Below are 19,481 nucleotides of genomic sequence, written 5' to 3' on the forward strand. Positions count from 1 at the left end.
GGTGTATTGTAGACTAACATGGGGTGTTATAGTGTAGTATTGTAGACTAACATGGGGTGTTATAGTGGTGTATTGTAGACTAACATGGGGTGTTATAGTGGTGTATTGTAGACTGATATGGTGTAGTGGTGTATTGTAGACTAATATGGTGTAGTGGTGTATTGTAGACTAATATGGTGTAGTGGTGTATTGTAGACTAATATGGTGTAGTGGTGTATTGTAGACTGATATGGTGTAGTGGTGTATTGTAGACTAATATGGTGTAGTGGTGTATTGTAGACTAATATGGTGTAGTGGTGTATTGTAGACTAATATGGTGTAGTGGTGTATTGTAGACTGATATGGTGTAGTGGTGTATTGTAGACTGATATGGTGTAGTGGTGTATTGTAGACTAATATGGTGTAGTGGTGTATTGTAGACTGATATGGTGTAGTGGTGTATTGTAGACTAATATGGTGTAGTGGTGTATTGTAGACTAATATGGTGTAGTGGTGTATTGTAGACTAATATGGTGTAGTGGTGTATTGTAGACTGATATGGTGTAGTGGTGTATTGTAGACTGATATGGTGTAGTGGTGTATTGTAGACTAATATGGTGTAGTGGTGTATTGTAGACTAATATGGTGTAGTGGTGTATTGTAGACTAATATGGTGTAGTGGTGTATTGTAGACTGATATGGTGTAGTGGTGTATTGTAGACTGATATGGTGTAGTGGTGTATTGTAGACTAATATGGTGTAGTGGTGTATTGTAGACTAATATGGTGTAGTGGTGTATTGTAGACTAATATGGTGTAGTGGTGTATTGTAGACTAATATGGTGTAGTGGTGTATTGTAGACTGATATGGTGTAGTGGTGTATTGTAGACTGATATGGTGTAGTGGTGTATTGTAGACTAATATGGTGTAGTGGTGTATTGTAGACTGATATGGTGTAGTGGTGTATTGTAGACTAATATGGTGTAGTGGTGTATTGTAGACTGATATGGTGTAGTGGTGTATTGTAGACTGATATTTTTTTTTTTTTTTTTTTCACCTTTATTTAACCAGGTAGGCTAGTTGAGAACAAGTTCTCATTTGCAACTGCGACCTGGCCAAGATAAAGCATAGCAGTGTTAACAGACAACACAGAGTTACACATGGAGTAAACAATAAACAAGTCAATAACATGGTAGAAAAAAAGAGAATCTATATACAATGTGTGCAAAAGGCATGAGGTAGGCAATAAATCGAATAATTACAATTTAGCAGATTAACACTGGAGTGATAAATCATCAGATAATCATGTGCAAGAAGAGATATTGGTACTGGTGTGCAAAAGAGCAGAAAAGTAAATAAATAAAAGCAGTATGGGGGGTGAGGTAGGTAAATTGGGTGGGTAGTTTACAGATGGACTATGTACAGCTGCAGCGATCGGTTAGCTGCTCGGATAGCAGATTTTTAAAGTTGTTGAGGGAGATAAAAGTCTCCAACTTCAGAGATTTTTGCAATTCGTTCCAGTCGCAGGCAGCAGAGAACTGGAAGGAAAGGCGTCCAAATGAGGTTTTAGCTTTAGGGATGATCAGTGAGATACACCTGCTGGAGCGCGTGCTGCGGGTGGGTGTAGCCATCGTGACCAGTGAACTGAGATAAGGCGGCACTTTACCTAGCATAGCCTTGTAGATGACCTGGAGCCAGTGGGTCTGACGACGAACATGTAGCGAGGGCCAGCCGACTAGGGCATACAGGTCGCAGTGGTGGGTCGTATAAGGTGCTTTAGTAACAAAACGAATGGCACTGTGATAAACTGCATCCAGTTTGCTGAGTAGAGTGTTGGAAGCTATTTTGTAGATGACATCGCCGAAGTCGAGGATCGGCAGGATAGTCAGTTTTACTAGGGTAAGTTTGGCGGCGTGAGTGAAGGAGGCTTTGTTGCGGAATAGAAAGCCGATTCTTGATTTGATTTTGGATTGGAGATGTTTGATATGAGTCTGGAAGGAGAGTTTGCAGTCTAGCCAGACACCTAGGTACTTATAGATGTCCACATATTCTAGGTCGGAACCGTCCAGGGTGGTGATGCTAGTCGGGCGTGCGGGTGCAGGCAGCGAACGGTTGAAAAGCATGCATTTGGTTTTACTAGCGTTTAAGAGCAGTTGGAGGCCACGGAAGGAGTGTTGTATGGCATTGAAGCTCGTTTGGAGGTTAGATAGCACAGTGTCCAAGGAAGGGCCGGAAGTATATAGAATGGTGTCGTCTGCGTAGAGGTGGATCAGGGAATCGCCCGCAGCAAGAGCAACATCATTGATGTATACAGAGAAAAGAGTCGGCCCGAGAATTGAACCCTGTGGTACCCCCATAGAGACTGCCAGAGGACCGGACAACATGCCCTCCGATTTGACACACTGAACTCTGTCTGCAAAGTAGTTGGTGAACCAGGCAAGGCAGTCATTAGAAAAACCGAGGCTACTGAGTCTGCCGATAAGAATATGGTGATTGACAGAGTCGAAAGCCTTGGCCAGGTCGATGAAGACGGCTGCACAGTAATGTCTTTTATCGATGGCGGTTATGATGTCGTTTAGTACCTTGAGCGTGGCTGAGGTGCATCCGTGACCGGCTCGGAAACCGGATTGCACAGCGGAGAAGGTACGGTGGGATTCGAGATGGTCAGTGATCTGTTTGTTGACTTGGCTTTCGAAGACCTTAGATAGGCAGGGCAGGATGGATATAGGTCTGTAACAGTTTGGGTCCAGGGTGTCTCCCCCTTTGAAGAGGGGGATGACCGCGGCAGCTTTCCAATCCTTGGGGATCTCAGATGATACGAAGGAGAGGTTGAACAGGCTGGTAATAGGGGGTGCGACAATGGCGGCGGACAGTTTCAGAAATAGGGGGTCCAGATTGTCAAGCCCAGCTGATTTGTATGGGTCCAGGTTTTCCAGCTCTTTCAGAACATCTGCTATCTGGATTTGGGTAAAGGAGAAGCTGGGGAGGCTTGGGCGAGTAGCAGCGGGGGGGGCGGGGCTGTTGGCCAAGGTTGGAGTCGCCAGGAAGAAGGCATGGCCAGCCATTGAGAAATGCTTGTTGAAGTCTTCGATTATCACGGATTTATCGGTGGTGACCGTGTTACCTAGCCTCAGTGCAGTGGGCAGCTGGGAGGAGGTGCTCTTGTTCTCCATGGACTTTACAGTATCCCAGAACTTTTTGGAGTTAGAGCTACAGGATGCGAATTTCTGCTTGAAAAAGCTGGCCTTTGCTTTCCTGACTGACTGCGTGTATTGGTTCCTGACTTCCCTGAACAGTTGCATATCGCGGGGGCTCTTCGATGCTATTGCAGTTCGCCACAGGATGTTTTTGTGCTGGTCGAGGGCAGTCAGGTCTGGAGTGAACCAAGGGCTATATCTGTTCTTGGTTCTGCATTTTTTGAACGGAGCATGCTTGTCTAATATGGTGAGGAAGTAACATTTAAAGAATGACCAGGCATCCTCAACTGACGGGATGAGGTCAATATCCTTCCAGGGTACCCGGGCCAGGTCGATTAGAAAGGCCTGCTCGCAGAAGTGTTTTAGGGAGCGTTTGACAGTGATGAGGGGTGGTCGTTTGACCGCGGACCCGTGGCGGATACAGGCAATGAGGCAGTGATCGCTGAGATCTTGATTGAAGACAGCAGAGGTGTATTTGGAGGGCAGGTTGGTCAGGATAATGTCTATTAGGGTGCCCATGTTTACGGATTTAGGGTTGTACCTGGTGGGTTCCTTGATGATTTGTGTGAGATTGAGGGCATCAAGCTTGGATTGTAGGACTGCCGGGGTGTTAAGCATATCCCAGTTTAGGTCACCTAACAGAACAAACTCTGAAGCTAGATGGGGAGCGATCAATTCACAGATGGTGTCCAGGGCACAGCTGGGAGCTGAGGGGGGTCGGTAGCAGGCGGCAACAGTGAGAGACTTATTTCTGGAGAGATTTGGGCATAGACCTGGAAAGTATGACAGAACTTTGCAGGCTATCTCTGCAGTAGATTGCAACTCCTCCCCCTTTGGCAGTTCTATCTTGACGGAAAGTGTTATAGTTGGGTATGGAAATCTCAGAATTTTTGGTGGCCTTCCTAAGCCAGGATTCGGACACGGCAAGGACATCAGGATTGGCAGAGTGTGCTAAAGCGGTGAGTAAGGCAAACTTAGGGAGGAGGCTTCTGATGTTGACATGCATGAGGCCAAGGCTTTTTCGATCGCAGAAGTCAACAAATGAGGGTGACTGGGGACATGCAGGGCCTGGGTTTACCTCCACATCACCCGAGGAACAGAGGAGTAGTAGGATGAGGGTGCGGCTAAAGGCTATCAAAACTGGTCGCCTAGAGCGTTGGGGACAAAGAATAAAAGGAGCAGATTTATGGGCGTGGTAGAATAGAGTCTGGGCATAATGTGCAGACAGGGGTATGGAGGGGCGCGGGTACAGCGGAGGCAAGCCCAGGCACTGGGTGATGATAAGAGAGGTTGTATCTCTGGACATGCTGGTCTCAATGGGTGAGGTCACCGCATGTGTGGGGGGTGGGACAAAGGGGGTATCAGAGGTACCCCGGAGAGTGGAACTACAGGGTCCATTGCAAACCAAAACAATGACAATGAAAACTAGCCTGAACAACAGTATGCAAGGCATATTGATATTTGAGAGAGACATACAATAAGGCATAAAGTGATTGCAGGTCTTGATTGGGAGAGCTAGCTAAAACAACAGGTAAGATAACAGCAGCAATAACAGGGTGCTAGTCTGACACAGCAACAACAGGTAAAAAATGGCGATGACTAGGCAGAGAGGGTCGGATTAACTACACACAGATCCTGAGTTAAAGCACAGAGCCGACAGATAAGACACAAATAAACAGAATGGAGTACCGTGAATTAATGGACAGTCAAGCATGCATCAGCTATGTAGCCAAGTGATCATAGTGTCCAGGGGGCAGCCGTAGATGGAGCAGAGGAGGCCTCCACTAAGCTAGCACGCGGCGTGTAAAGTTAGTAGCCCGGGGGGTGGTCTGCTCAGACGGAGGGGGTCTGCTCAGACGTGGTTGTGTCGACAGAGAATCCAAGCCAGATGGCGATGGCGAAAGAGAGGTTGTGAATTGTAGAATAGTGTTTGCTAACTGGTGCTAGCTTCGTGGCAGTGGCAGTGGCACTAGCTCTTCAGCTAGCCGGCAGATGGGCCTAGCTCGAGGCTAGCTCAAGGCTAACTGGTGCTTGCTTCGGGACAGAGGTGTTAGCCAGTAGTAGCCACTCGGTTGCAGCTAGCTAGCTGTGATGATACGGTGTAATTGTCCAGAGCTTGCGTCAGGAATCCGGTGATGTGGTAGAGAAAAAGCAGTCCTATATGCTCTGGGTTGATATCGCGCTTGCAGCTAGCCGGCAGATGGGCCTAGCTCGAGGCTAGCTCAAGGCTAACTGGTGCTTGCTTCGGGACAGAGGTGTTAGCCAGTAGTAGCCACTCGGTTGCAGCTAGCTAGCTGTGATGATACGGTGTAATTGTCCAGAGCTTGCGTCAGGAATCCGGTGATGTGGTAGAGAAAAAGCAGTCCTATATGCTCTGGGTTGATATCGCGCTGCAGCTAGCCGGCAGATGGGCCTAGCTCGAGGCTAGCTCAAGGCTAACTGGTGCTTGCTTCGGGACAGAGGTGTTAGCCAGTAGTAGCCACTCGGTTGCAGCTAGCTAGCTGTGATGATACGGTGTAATTGTCCAGAGCTTGCGTCAGGAATCCGGTGATGTGGTAGAGAAAAAGCAGTCCTATATGCTCTGGGTTGATATCGCGCTGCAGCTAGCCGGCAGATGGGCCTAGCTCGAGGCTAGCTCAAGGCTAACTGGTGCTTGCTTCGGGACAGAGGTGTTAGCCAGTAGTAGCCACTCGGTTGCAGCTAGCTAGCTGTGATAATACGGTGTAATTGTCCAGAGCTTGCGTCAGGAATCCGGTGATGTGGTAGAGAAAAAGCAGTCCTATATGCTCTGGGTTGATATCGCGCTTGCAGACTGGCAGGTATCGGCCCGGTATTGAAGCTGGCTGTGTCCGAGTTAAGGGCGAAGACCGCAGCAGTGGCTAACTGACTACTAGCTAGTTATCTGGCTAGCTTCTGATTGGGGTTACGGTTCAAAAGTATATAAAAAATAGCAGGTCCGTACCACATTGGGTGAGGCGGAATGTAGGAATGTATATTCAGTTCCTAGATGGAAAGTGAAATTAAAATAAATACGAAATGTATACGAAAAATACGAATACTATTTACACGGGACAAGACAGGACAAAGACACATCCGACTGCTACGCCATTCTTGGATTCAATATGGTGTAGTGGTGTATTGTAGTGTATTGAGCTGTTGCATTTCACCTTTGAGTTGAGCATGATCTCAGGCGCACGGTACCAACGAGTCGCAACGTACTCTGTCAGGAAGCCCGTGTGGTCGTGGTCCGGGTCAGCCACACGTGCCAGACCAAAGTCACAGATCTAAGGAGGGGAATGGGAGAAGTTTAGAAAGGAAAGAAGGGAGGAGAGGAGGTGGAGGGGAGAAGAGAGAGGAGAGTAGAGAGAACGGTAGAGAAGGAGGGAGGAGAGTAGAGGAAGAGGAGAGGAGGGTAGAGAAGGGTAGAGGAAGATGGAGGAGAGAAGGGTAGAGAAGGAGGGAGGAGAGAAGGGTAGAGAGAACAGGAGAGAAGAGTAGAGAAAGATGGAGAGGAGGGTAGAGGAAGAGGGGAGGAGAGGAGGGTATAGAAGGAGGGAGGAGAGGAGGGTCGAGAAAGAGGGGAGGAGAGGAGGGTAGAGGAAGAGGAGAGGAGAGGAGGGTAGAGGAAGAGGGGAGGAGAGGAGGGTAGAGGAAGAGGGGAGGAGAGGAGGGTAGAGAAGGAGGGAGGAGAGGAGGGTAGAGGAAGAGGGGAGGAGAGGAGGGTATAGAAGGAGGGAGGAGAGAAGGGTCGAGAAAGAGGGGAGGAGAGGAGGGTAGAGGAAGAGGGGAGGAGAGGAGGGTAGAGGAAGAGGGGAGGAGAGGAGGGTAGAGAAGGAGGGTGGAGAGAGACGAGTGGGTGGACCTGGTGATAATTTGTACAATCAATCCACTAACATGAGATCGCAGATGATAATGAGCAGTAGGGTTAGGCCTCGGTGCAGGACATTAGGGTCAGGGTTCTGTACCTCTAGATAACAGATGATAATGAGCAGTAGGGTTAGGCCTCGGTGCAGGACATTAGGGTCAGGGTTCTGTACCTCTAGATAACAGATGATAATGAGCAGTAGGGTTAGGCCTCGGTGCAGGACATTAGGGTCAGGGTTCTGTACCTCTAGATAACAGATGATAATGAGCAGTAGGGTTAGGCCTCGGTGCAGGACATTAGGGTCAGGGTTCTGTACCTCTAGATAACAGATGATAATGAGCAGTAGGGTTAGGCCTCAGTGCAGGACATTAGGGTCAGGGTTCTGTACCTCTAGATAACAGATGATAATGAGCAGTAGGGTTAGGCCTCGGTGCAGGACATTAGGGTCAGGGTTCTGTACCTCTAGATAACAGATGGTAATGAGCAGTAGGGTTAGGCCTCGGTGCAGGACATTAGGGTCAGGGTTCTGTACCTCTAGATAACAGATGATAATGAGCAGTAGGGTTAGGCCTCAGTGCAGGACATTAGGGTCAGGGTTCTGTACCTCTAGATAACAGATGATAATGAGCAGTAGGGTTAGGCCTCAGTGCAGGACATTAGGGTCAGGGTTCTGTACCTCTAGATAACAGATGATAATGAGCAGTAGGGTTAGGCCTCGGTGCAGGACATTAGGGTCAGGGTTCTGTACCTCTAGATAACAGATGATAATGAGCAGTAGGGTTAGGCCTCGGTGCAGGACATTAGGGTCAGGGTTCTGTACCTCTAGATAACAGATGATAATGAGCAGTAGGGTTAGGCCTCAGTGCAGGACATTAGGGTCAGGGTTCTGTACCTCTAGATAACAGATGATAATGAGCAGTAGGGTTAGGCCTCGGTGCAGGACATTAGGGTCAGGGTTCTGTACCTCTAGATAACAGATGGTAATGAGCAGTAGGGTTAGGCCTCGGTGCAGGACATTAGGGTCAGGGTTCTGTACCTCTAGATAACAGATGATAATGAGCAGTAGGGTTAAGCCTCAGTGCAGGACATTAGGGTCAGGGTTCTGTACCTCTAGATAACAGATGATAATGAGCAGTAGGGTTAGGCCTCGGTGCAGGACATTAGGGTCAGGGTTCTGTACCTCTAGATAACAGATGATAATGAGCAGTAGGGTTAGGCCTCGGTGCAGGACATTAGGGTCAGGGTTCTGTACCTCTAGATAACAGATGGTAATGAGCAGTAGGGTTAGGCCTCGGTGCAGGACATTAGGGTCAGGGTTCTGTACCTCTAGATAACAGATGATAATGAGCAGTAGGGTTAGGCCTCGGTGCAGGACATTAGGGTCAGGGTTCTGTACCTCTAGATAACAGATGGTAATGAGCAGTAGGGTTAGGCCTCGGTGCAGGACATTAGGGTCAGGGTTCTGTACCTCTAGATAACAGATGATAATGAGCAGTAGGGTTAGGCCTCGGTGCAGGACATTAGGGTCAGGGTTCTGTACCTCTAGATAACAGATGATAATGAGCAGTAGGGTTAGGCCTCGGTGCAGGACATTAGGGTCAGGGTTCTGTACCTCTAGATAACAGATGATAATGAGCAGTAGGGTTAGGCCTCGGTGCAGGACATTAGGGTCAGGGTTCTGTACCTCTAGATAACAGATGGTAATGAGCAGTAGGGTTAGGCCTCGGTGCAGGACATTAGGGTCAGGGTTCTGTACCTCTAGATAACAGATGATAATGAGCAGTAGGGTTAGGCCTCGGTGCAGGACATTAGGGGATGAGGGGCAGGGATCAGAGGTCAGGGGTCAGTACCTTTAGATCACAGGTGGTATTGAGCAGCAGGTTGGAGGGTTTGAGGTCGCGGTGCAGAACGTTAGGGTCAGGGGTCAGTACCTTTAGATCACAGGTGGTATTGAGCAGCAGGTTGGAGGGTTTGAGGTCGCGGTGCAGAACGTTAGGGTCAGGGGTCAGGGGTCAGTACCTTTAGATCACAGGTGGTATTGAGCAGCAGGTTGGAGGGTTTGAGGTCGCGGTGCAGAACGTTCGCTGAGTGGATGTACTTCAGGCCTCTCAGGATCTGGTACAGGAAGTAACAGATGTGATCGTTGCTCAGGTGCTGGGTCTTCAGGAGCTTGTACAGGTCTGTCTCCATCAGGTCCTGCACGATGTAGCTGGATAACAGAGAGTTAAGGAACAAACTAGACTGAAGGTGTTCATCAGACTGCACTGCTGCTGTGTTGGTGGGGACAGAGATCTCAGCAGGCTCTGTCCAAACCACACAACTAACATTGGACACTTAATGAAAGTCTTCACCATCTCATCCTGGGCAGATGGCCTGAGGTCATCTGCCTTTGGTCTAATGAGCAGGAAACTTGACTTCACCAAAGAAATAAAAAATGCAGACATTGTAATCCTACAAGAAACATGGCATAGAGGAGATGGACTTTGAAGGACACTGGAGCCCCTCAGGGGTGCGTGCTCAGTCCCCTCCTGTACTCCCTGTTCACCCACGACTGCATGGCCAAGCACAACTCCAACACCATCATTAAGTCTGCAAATGACACAACAGTGGTAGGCCTGATCACCAACAGCGATGAGACAGCCTATAGAGAGGAGGTCAGAGACCTGGACGTGTGGTGCCAGAATAACAACCTCTCCCTCAGCGTGATCAAGACTAAGGAGATGATTGAGGACTACAGGAAAAGGAAGACCAAGCACGCCCCCATTCTCATCAACGGGGCTGTAGTGGAGCAGGTTGAGAGCTTCAAGTTCCTTGGTGTCCACATCACCAACAAACTAAAATGATCCAAACACACGAAGACAGTCGTGAAGAGGGCACAACAAAGCCTATTCCCCTTCAGGAAACGAAAAAGATTTGGCATGGGTCCTGAGATCCTCAAAAGGTTCTACAGCTGCAACATCGAGAGCATCCTGACTGGTTGCATCACTGACTGGTACGGCAACTGCTCGGCCTCCGACCACAAGGCACTACAGAGGGTAGTGCGTACGGCCTAGTACATCACTGGGGCTAAGCTGCCTGCCATCCAGGACCTCTACACCAGGTGGTGTCATAGGAAGGCCCTAAAAATTGTCAAAGACCCCAGCCACCTTAGTCATAGACTGTTCTCTCTGCTACCGCACGGCAAGCGGTACCGGAGTGCCAAGTCTAGGTCCAAAAGGCTTCTCAACACCTTTTACCCCCAAGATATAAGACTCCTGAACAGGTAATCAAATGGCTACCTGGACTATTTGCTTTGTGTCGTCCCCCCCAACCCCTCTTTTACACTGCTGCTACTCTGTTTATCATATACGCATAGTCACTAACTATACATTCATGTACATACTACCTGAAATAGCCTGACTAACCGGTGCCTGTACATAGCCCCTCCACTATTCATTTTCCACTGTCTTTTTACTGTTGTATTTATTTCTTTACTTATCTGTTGTTCACCTAATACCTATTTTTTACTTAAAAATCGCACTGTTGGTTAGGGCCTGTAAGTCAGCATTTCACTGTAAAGTCTACACCTGTTGTATTCGGCGCATGTGACAAATAAAATGTGATTTGGACCCACTGGTTGCTAAGTTACAGAGAGCTGGTAGTTCCATCCACCATACTACCAGGTGTAAAACATGGTGAAGAGGAGATGGACTTACTGGTTGTCCTCTTGGTTACAGAGCTGGTAGTTCCATCCACCATACTACCAGGTGTAAAACATGGTATAGAGGAGATGGACCTACTGGTTGTCCTCTTGGTTACAGAGCTGGTAGTCCCATCCACCATACTACCAGGTGTAAGACATGGTATAGAGGAGATGGACCCACTGGTTGTCCTCTTGGTTACAGAGCTGATAGTCCCATCCACCATATTACCAGGTGGGTGGTATAGAGGAGATGGACCCACTGGTTGTCCTCTTGGTTACAGAGCTGGTAGTTCCATCCACCATACTACCAGGTGTAAAACATGGTATAGAGGAGATGGACCTACTGGTTGTCCTCTTGGTTACAGAGCTGGTAGTCCCATCCACCATACTACCAGGTGTAAAACATGGTATAGAGGAGATGGACCCACTGGTTGTCCTCTTGGTTACAGAGCTGGTAGTCCCATCCACCATACTACCAGGTGTAAAACATGGTATAGAGGAGATGGACCTACTGGTTGTCCTCTTGGTTACAGAGCTGGTAGTCCCATCCACCATACTACCAGGTGTAAAACATGGTATAGAGGAGATGGACCTACTGGTTGTCCTCTTGGTTACAGAGCTGGTAGTCCCATCCACCATACTACCAGGTGTAAAACATGGTGAAGAGGAGATGGACCTACTGGTGGTCCTCTTGGTTACAGAGCTTATGGGTATGCTAATTGGTATAGAACAGACCTAATTCACTCTATTAAATTAGTCAAAACAGGAACATTTTACATCTGGCTAGAAATTAATAAAGGAAATGATCTCAACAGAGAAAAATGTCCTCCTGTGTGCTACCTATATCCCCCCACTAGAATCCCCATACTTTAACGATGACAGCTTCTCCATCCTAGAGGGGGAGATCAACCATTTCCAGGCCCAGGGACATGTACTAGTCTGTGGAGACCTAAATACCAGAACCTGACACCCTCAGCACACAGGGGGACAAACACCTGCCTGCAGGTGACAGCATTCTCTCCCCCATATGCCCCCCTAGGCACAACTACGACAACATAACGTACAAAAACGGGTCACAACTCCTGCAGCTCTGTCGCACGCTGGGTATGTACATAGTCAATGTTAGGCTTCGAGGGGACTCCTATGGTAGATACATGTCTTGGCAGAAGTACTGTAGTACTGACCTCAACCCAGAGTCTCTCAGAGCGTTCACAGTCAGCCCACTGACACCCCTATCAGACCACAGCAAAATCAGTCTAGTTGGACAGAGCAATGCTCAATCATGAGTCATCAAAGCCAAAGGAAGTGAGTAATATTAAAGAAATGCTATAGATGGAAAGGAAAACTGAGGAAACAACAAATTCAATCCCTTAAGGACAACTTCCTGGACAAAACGTTCCACTGTAATAAATCCCTTAAGGACAACTTCCTGGACAAAACGTTACACTGTAATAAATCCCTTAAGGACAACTTCCTGGACAAAACGTTACACTGTAATAAATCCCTTAAGGACAACTTCCTGGACAAAACGTTACACTGTAATAAATCCCTTAAGGACAACTTCCTGGACAAAACGTTACACTGTAATAATTCCCTTAAGGACAACTTCCTGGACAAAACGTTACACTGTAATAAATCCCTTAAGGACAACTTCCTGGACAAAACGTTCCACTGTAATAATTCCCTTAAGGACAACTTCCTGGACAAAACGTTCCACTGTAATAAATCCCTTAAGGACAACTTCCTGGACAAAACGTTCCACTGTAATAAATCCCTTAAGGACAACTTCCTGGACAAAACGTTACACTGTAATAAATCCCTTAAGGACAACTTCCTGGACAAAACGTTACACTGTAATAAATCCCTTAAGGACAACTTCCTGGACAAAACGTTACACTGTAATAAATCCCTTAAGGACAACTTCCTGGACAAAACGTTACACTGTAATAAATCCCTTAAGGACAACTTCCTGGACAAAACGTTCCACTGTAATAAATCCCTTAAGGACAACTTCCTGGACAAAACGTTCCACTGTAATAAATCCCTTAAGGACAACTTCCTGGACAAAACGTTCCACTGTAATAAATCCCTTAAGGACAACTTCCTGGACAAAACGTTACACTGTAATAAATCCCTTAAGGACAACTTCCTGGACAAAACGTTCCACTGTAATAAATCCCTTAAGGACAACTTCCTGGACAAAACGTTCCACTGTAATAAATCCCTTAAGGACAACTTCCTGGACAAAACGTTCCACTGTAATAAATCCCTTAAGGACAACTTCCTGGACAAAACGTTCCACTGTAATAAATCCCTTAAGGACAACTTCCTGGACAAAACGTTCCACTGTAATAAATCCCTTAAGGACAACTTCCTGGACAAAACGTTACACTGTAATAAATCCCTTAAGGACAACTTCCTGGACAAAACGTTACACTGTAATAAATCCCTTAAGGACAACTTCCTGGACAAAACGTTACACTGTAATAAATCCCTTAAGGATAACTTCCTGGACAAAACGTTACACTGTAATAAATCCCTTAAGGACAACTTCCTGGACAAAACGTTACACTGTAATAAATCCCTTAAGGACAACTTCCTGGACAAAACGTTACACTGTAATAAATCCCTTAAGGACAACTTCCTGGACAAAACGTTACACTGTAATAAATCCCTTAAGGACAACTTCCTGGACAAAACGTTACACTGTAATAAATCCCTTAAGGACAACTTCCTGGACAAAACGTTACACTGTAATAATTCCCTTAAGGACAACTTCCTGGACAAAACGTTACACTGTAATAAATCCCTTAAGGACAACTTCCTGGACAAAACGTTACACTGTAATAAATCCCTTAAGGACAACTTCCTGGACAAAACGTTACACTGTAATAAATCCCTTAAGGACAACTTCCTGGACAAAACGTTACACTGTAATAAATCCCTTAAGGACAACTTCCTGGACAAAACGTTACACTGTAATAAATCCCTTAAGGACAACTTCCTGGACAAAACGTTACACTGTAATAAATCCCTTAAGGACAACTTCCTGGACAAAACGTTACACTGTAATAAATCCCTTAAGGACAACTTCCTGGACAAAACGTTACACTGTAATAAATCCCTTAAGGACAACTTCCTGGACAAAACGTTACACTGTAATAAATCCCTTAAGGACAACTTCCTGGACAAAACGTTACACTGTAATAAATCCCTTAAGGACAACTTCCTGGACAAAACGTTACACTGTAATAAATCCCTTAAGGACAACTTCCTGGACAAAACGTTACACTGTAATAAATCCCTTAAGGACAACTTCCTGGACAAAACGTTACACTGTAATAAATCCCTTAAGGACAACTTCCTGGACAAAACGTTACACTGTAATAAATCCCTTAAGGACAACTTCCTGGACAAAACGTTACACTGTAATAAATCCCTTAAGGACAACTTCCTGGACAAAACGTTACACTGTAATAAATCCCTTAAGGACAACTTCCTGGACAAAACATTACACTGTAATAAATCCCTTAAGGACAACTTCCTGGACAAAACGTTGTAAACGTTGTAAACTTGAGATGTAAACTTGGCAGTATAAAACCTAGAGTATATTTGATCTCAGCTTCCCGATCAAATCTAACAATGACAAATGGTTTGATGAAGAATGCAAAAACCTAAGAGAGAAATTGAGAAACCTGTCCAACCAAAAACATAGAGACCCAGAAAACCTGAGTCTACGCGCCTTCACTATGGTGAATCACTAAAACAATACAGAAATACAGCACAGGAAAAGAAGGAACAGCACGTCAGAAATCAGCTCATTGTAATTGAAGAATCCGTAGACTCTAACCACTTCTGGGAAAATTGGACACTAAAACAACATGAGGAGTTCTCTATCCAAAACAGCGATGTATGGATAAACCACTTCTCCAATCTTTTTGGCCCTAAAACAAAGAACAAACAGCAAAAACAAACTCAGTAAAAAACAAAACGTCCTTGTCTTTTCAAAGAAAGAAATGTCCTTGCCTTTCAACTGGCCGAGTTACACCAGGAACGCACAACCCCTTCATCAGTGCTCAGACTCTCCACAATAGGCTGAGAGAGGCTGGACTGAGGGCTTGTAGACCTGCTGTAAGGCAGGTCCTCACCAGACATCACCGGCAACAACGTCACCTATGGGCACAAAATATCAAAAAAAATCTAACAATTACAGTGTCATCTCCCCAAATGTGAAACCCTAGACCGAGAGGAGAGAGCTAAAGAGGGAGATCGCTAGAGGCAAAAAACACACATTTCTTCCCACAGGGCCGTGGGGTGAGACAGGGATGCAGCTTAAGCCCCACCCTCTTCAACCTATATTTCAACGAATTGGCGAGGGCACTAGAACAGTCTGCAGCACCCGGCCTCACCCTACTAGAATCTGAAGTCAAATGTCTACTGTTTGCTGATGATCTGGTGCTTCTGTCACCAACTAAGGAGGGCCTACAGCAGCACCTAGATCTTCTGCACAGATTCTGCCAGACCTGGGCCCTGACAGCAAATCTCAGTATGACAAAAATAATGGTGTTCCAAAAAAGGTCCAGTCGCCAGGACCACAAATTCCATCTAGACACCGTTGCCCTGGAGCACACAAAACTATATTTACCTCAGCCTAAACCTCAGCACCACAGGTAACTAACTCCACAAAGCTGTGAACGATCTGAGAGACATGGCAAGAAGGGTCTTCTGTGCCATCAAAAGGTACATAAAATTCCACAAACCAATTAGGAAAAAAATAATAATACTTGAATCAGTCATAGAGCCCATTGCCCTTTATGGTTGTGAGGTCTGGGGTCCGCTCACCAACCAAGAATTCACCAAATGGGACAAACACCAAATTGAGACTCTGCATGCAGAACTCTGCAACAATATCCTCCGTGTACAACGTAAAACACCAAATAATGCACGCAGAGCAGAATTAGGCCGATACCCACTAATTATCAAAATCCAGAAAAGAGCCATTAAATTCTACAACCACCTAAAAGGAAGCGTTTCCCAAACCTTCCATAACAAAGCCATCACCTACAGAGAAATTAACCTGGAGAAGAGCCCCCTAAGCAAGCTGGTCCTGGGGCTCTGTTCACAAACACACCCCACAGAGCCCCAGAACAGCAACACAATTAGACCCAACCAAATCATGAGAAAACAAAAAGATAATTACTTGACACATTGGAAAGAATTTACCAAAAAACTGAGCAAACTAGAATGCTATTTGGCCCTAAACAGAGAGTACACAGTGGCAGAATACCTGACCACTGTGACTGACCCAAACTTAAGGAAAGCTTTGACTATGTACAGACTCAGTGAGCATAGCCTTGCTATTGAGAAAGGCCGCCGTAGGCAGACATGGCTCTCAAGAGAAGACAGGCTATGTGCACACTGCCCACAAAATGAGGTGGAAACTGAGCTGCACTTCCTAACCTCCTGCCCAATGTATGACCATATTAGAGACACATATTTCCCTCAGATTACACAGATCCACAAAGAATTAGAAAACAAACCCAATTTTGATAAACTCCCATATCTACTGAGTGAAATACCACAGTGTGTCATCACAGCAGCAAGATGTGTGACCTGTTGCCACAAGAAAAGGACAACCAGTGAAGAACAAACACCATTGTAAATATAACCCATATGTATGCTTATTCATTTTCCCTTTTGTACTTTAAATATTTTCACATATGACATTTGAAATGTCTTTATTCTTTTGGAACTTTTGTGAGTGTAACGTTTACTTTTAAATTGTATTGTTTATTATCTACTTCACTTGATTTGGCAATGTAAACATGTTTTCCATGCCAATAAAGCCCTTAAATTGAAATGGAATTGTGAGTGTGAGAGAGAGAGAGCGTGAGAGAGAGTGTGAGACAGAGAGAGCGTGAGAGAGAGAGTGTGAGAGAGAGAGAGCGTGAGAGAGAGAGTGAGAGTGAGAGAGAGAGTGAGAGAGTGTGAGAGTGAGAGAGAGTGAGAATCACAAGATAAAGAAACAGAAAAGTCCAGATGACCAAAGTCTGACTAACATCCTGACTAGGTGCGGATGACATCATGATAAATAAGGTTCCTGCTGTAAAAGATACACGTCCTTCATCTGGTGGATGGAGGGCATGCGGATGATGTCGTTGATGCTGATGATGTTCTCATGTTTGAAGCGCAGCAGGATCTTAATCTCTCTCAGAGTCCTCTGGCAGTATGTCTGGTGCTCAAACGGACTGATCTTCTTTATCGCCACGCGGACCTTGTTGTCACGGCAATACGCAGAGCTGGGGGGGGAGAGAGAGAGGGGGAGGTTAGAGTCAGAGCTGGAGAGAGAGAGAGAGAGAGAGACAGAGAGAGAGAGACAGAGAGAGAGAGACAGAGAGAGAGAGAGAGAGAGAGAGAGACAGAGAGAGAGAGAGAGAGAGACAGAGAGAGAGAGAGAGACAGACAGAGAGAGAGACAGACAGAGAGAGAGACAGACAGAGAGAGAGACAGACAGAGAGAGAGACAGACAGAGAGAGAGACAGACAGAGAGAGAGACAGACAGAGAGAGAGACAGACAGACAGAGACAGAGAGAAAGACAGAGAACGAGAGAGAGGTTAGAGAGAGAGAGGGGGAGGTTAGAGAGAGAGAGAGGGGGAGATTAGAGAGAGAGAGAGAAAGGAGAGAGAGAAGGGGGAGGTTGGAGAGAGAGAAAGGAGAGAGAGAAGGGGGAGGTTGGAGAGAGAGAAAGGAGAGAGAGAAGGGGGAGGTTGGAGAGAGAGGAGAGGTTAGAGAGAGAGAGAGGGGTGAGAGAAAGAGCGAGAAAGGGGGGGTTAGAGAAAGGGAGAGCGAGAGCTGGGGAGATAGGGGGGGTTAGAGAGAGAGGGGGGTTAGCGAGAGAGAGAGAGGGGTTAGAGAGAGGGGGGGAGGTTAGAGAGAAAGGGGGGGTTCGAGAGAGGGGGGGGGTTAGAGAGAGGGGGGGTTAGAGAGAGGGGGGGGGTTTAGAGAGAGAGGGGGGGTTAGAGAGAGAGGGGGGGTTAGAGAGAGAGGGGGGTTAGAGAGAGAGAGAGAGAGGGGGGTTAGAGAGAGGGGGGAGGTTAGAGAGAGGGGGGGTTCGAGAGAGGGAGAGCAGGTTAGAGTCAGAGCTGAGAGAGGGAGTTAGTCAGTTAATCTCTTTACTCAGTAGTAGTTACTGTATTTCTGACTGCTATTCTTTCTTTCTGCAACATGAAATCACTATCAGTTAGCATGTGGAACATTCAGGGCCTAAACTCATCAACCTATCAGTTAGCATGTGGAACATTCAGGGCCTAAACTCATCAACCTATCAGTTAGCATGTGGAACATTCAGGGCCTAAACTCATCAACCTATCAGTTAGCATGTGGAACATTCAGGGCCTAAACTCATCAACCTTTGGACTGGAGAGTTTAACACTGGAGAGTTTAACACTGGAGAGTTTAACACTGGAGTTCAACCAACATCTTAAAGATGTTGACGTCATCATTCTGCAGGAGACATGGTGTAAGGCAGACATTTCTCACTAACTGTCCAACAGGCTACAGAGAGGTAGTTGTGCCGTCACAAAAACACAGCTCTGTCAATAGAGGCAGAGACTCTGGAGGACTGATCATTTGGTACAAATCCCAACTACAAAATCTAATTGATCCCCTCAAATTTGGTAAAAATCACATTTGGTTAAAACTGAAAAAAGAACTTGTACTGACAGAAAAATATGCGTTCCGTTGCACAATATATATCCCCCCTCATAATCCCCATATTACTCAGGAGATCTGAGTGGCCCAATCTTTAAGAACGGAGACAAATTTGACCCGAACAATTACAGAGGCATTTGTGTGCACAGTAACCTGGGTTTTCTGTAGTATTATAAATGTAAGAGTTCTAAACTTCCTTAATAAGCACAAAGTCTTGAGTGAAAGACAAATTTGATTTATACCAAAACATTGTATGACCGATAATATTTACAACCTAACAGATAAACATGTCCACCATAATACCGAAATGTACACTTGCTTTAGCGACTTCCAAAAAGCATTTGATTCTACTTGGCATAGAGGACTGTTCTACAAAAGTTATTGAAAGTGGTGTAGAGGGTAAAACATGACATAATTAAATCAATGTATACTGGCAATATGTACAGCATCAAAACTGGCAAGGAAATTACAGAATTATTTAACCAGGGTTGCAATCTGAGCCCTGCACTCTTCAATATTTACATCAACAAATTGGCCACTGTTCTAGAAAAATCCTCAGCCCCTGGTGTTATTCTTCACAATTGAGATGTTAAATGTCTGCTCTATGCAGATGACCTATGCCTGCTGTCACCCACAGCACATGGCCGACAGCAGAGCCTGGACCTGCTAGAGCAGTACTGCCAGACCTGGGCCCTGGCAGTAAACCCCAAAAAGACTAAAATAATTATTTTACAGAGAAGATCCAGATCTCAGGGAATTAGACCAAAGTTCTCAATTGGTACAAAATATATAGAGTACTGCACACACTACAATTACTGAGGTTTAAAAATAAGCTCAACTGGACACCTTAATGAGGCAGTGAATAAACAGAGAGAGAAAGCACGCAGGGCATTCTACGCCATTAAAAAACAAAAACAAATTGAAATACCTTTGGCTAAATTTGGCTGAAACTAATTCAAATGTCTCAGTGAACCAATTGCACTTTATGGCAGCGAGGTGTGGGGTCCACTTGCAAAACAATATTTCACCCAAATGGACAAACACCCC

At 46.0% G+C, this 19,481-nt stretch overlaps 1 protein-coding gene across 1 annotated transcript in view; it reads right to left on the minus strand.

Moving 5' to 3' along the window:
* LOC139577360 (mitogen-activated protein kinase 1) overlaps positions 1 to 19,481 on the minus strand; it is a 73,201-nt gene that overhangs the window by 24,154 nt on the left and 29,566 nt on the right. Inside the window, exons 2-4 of the mRNA XM_071404419.1 lie at positions 16,840 to 17,022; positions 9,061 to 9,250; positions 6,344 to 6,460 (exon numbers count right to left, since the gene is read on the minus strand). Coding sequence (XP_071260520.1) covers positions 6,344 to 6,460; positions 9,061 to 9,250; positions 16,840 to 17,022 — 490 coding nt within the window. The remainder of the gene's footprint in view (positions 1 to 6,343; positions 6,461 to 9,060; positions 9,251 to 16,839; positions 17,023 to 19,481) is intronic.

This window comes from Salvelinus alpinus, chromosome 5, assembly GCF_045679555.1.
Source record: "Salvelinus alpinus chromosome 5, SLU_Salpinus.1, whole genome shotgun sequence".
NCBI lineage: Eukaryota > Metazoa > Chordata > Actinopteri > Salmoniformes > Salmonidae > Salvelinus > Salvelinus alpinus.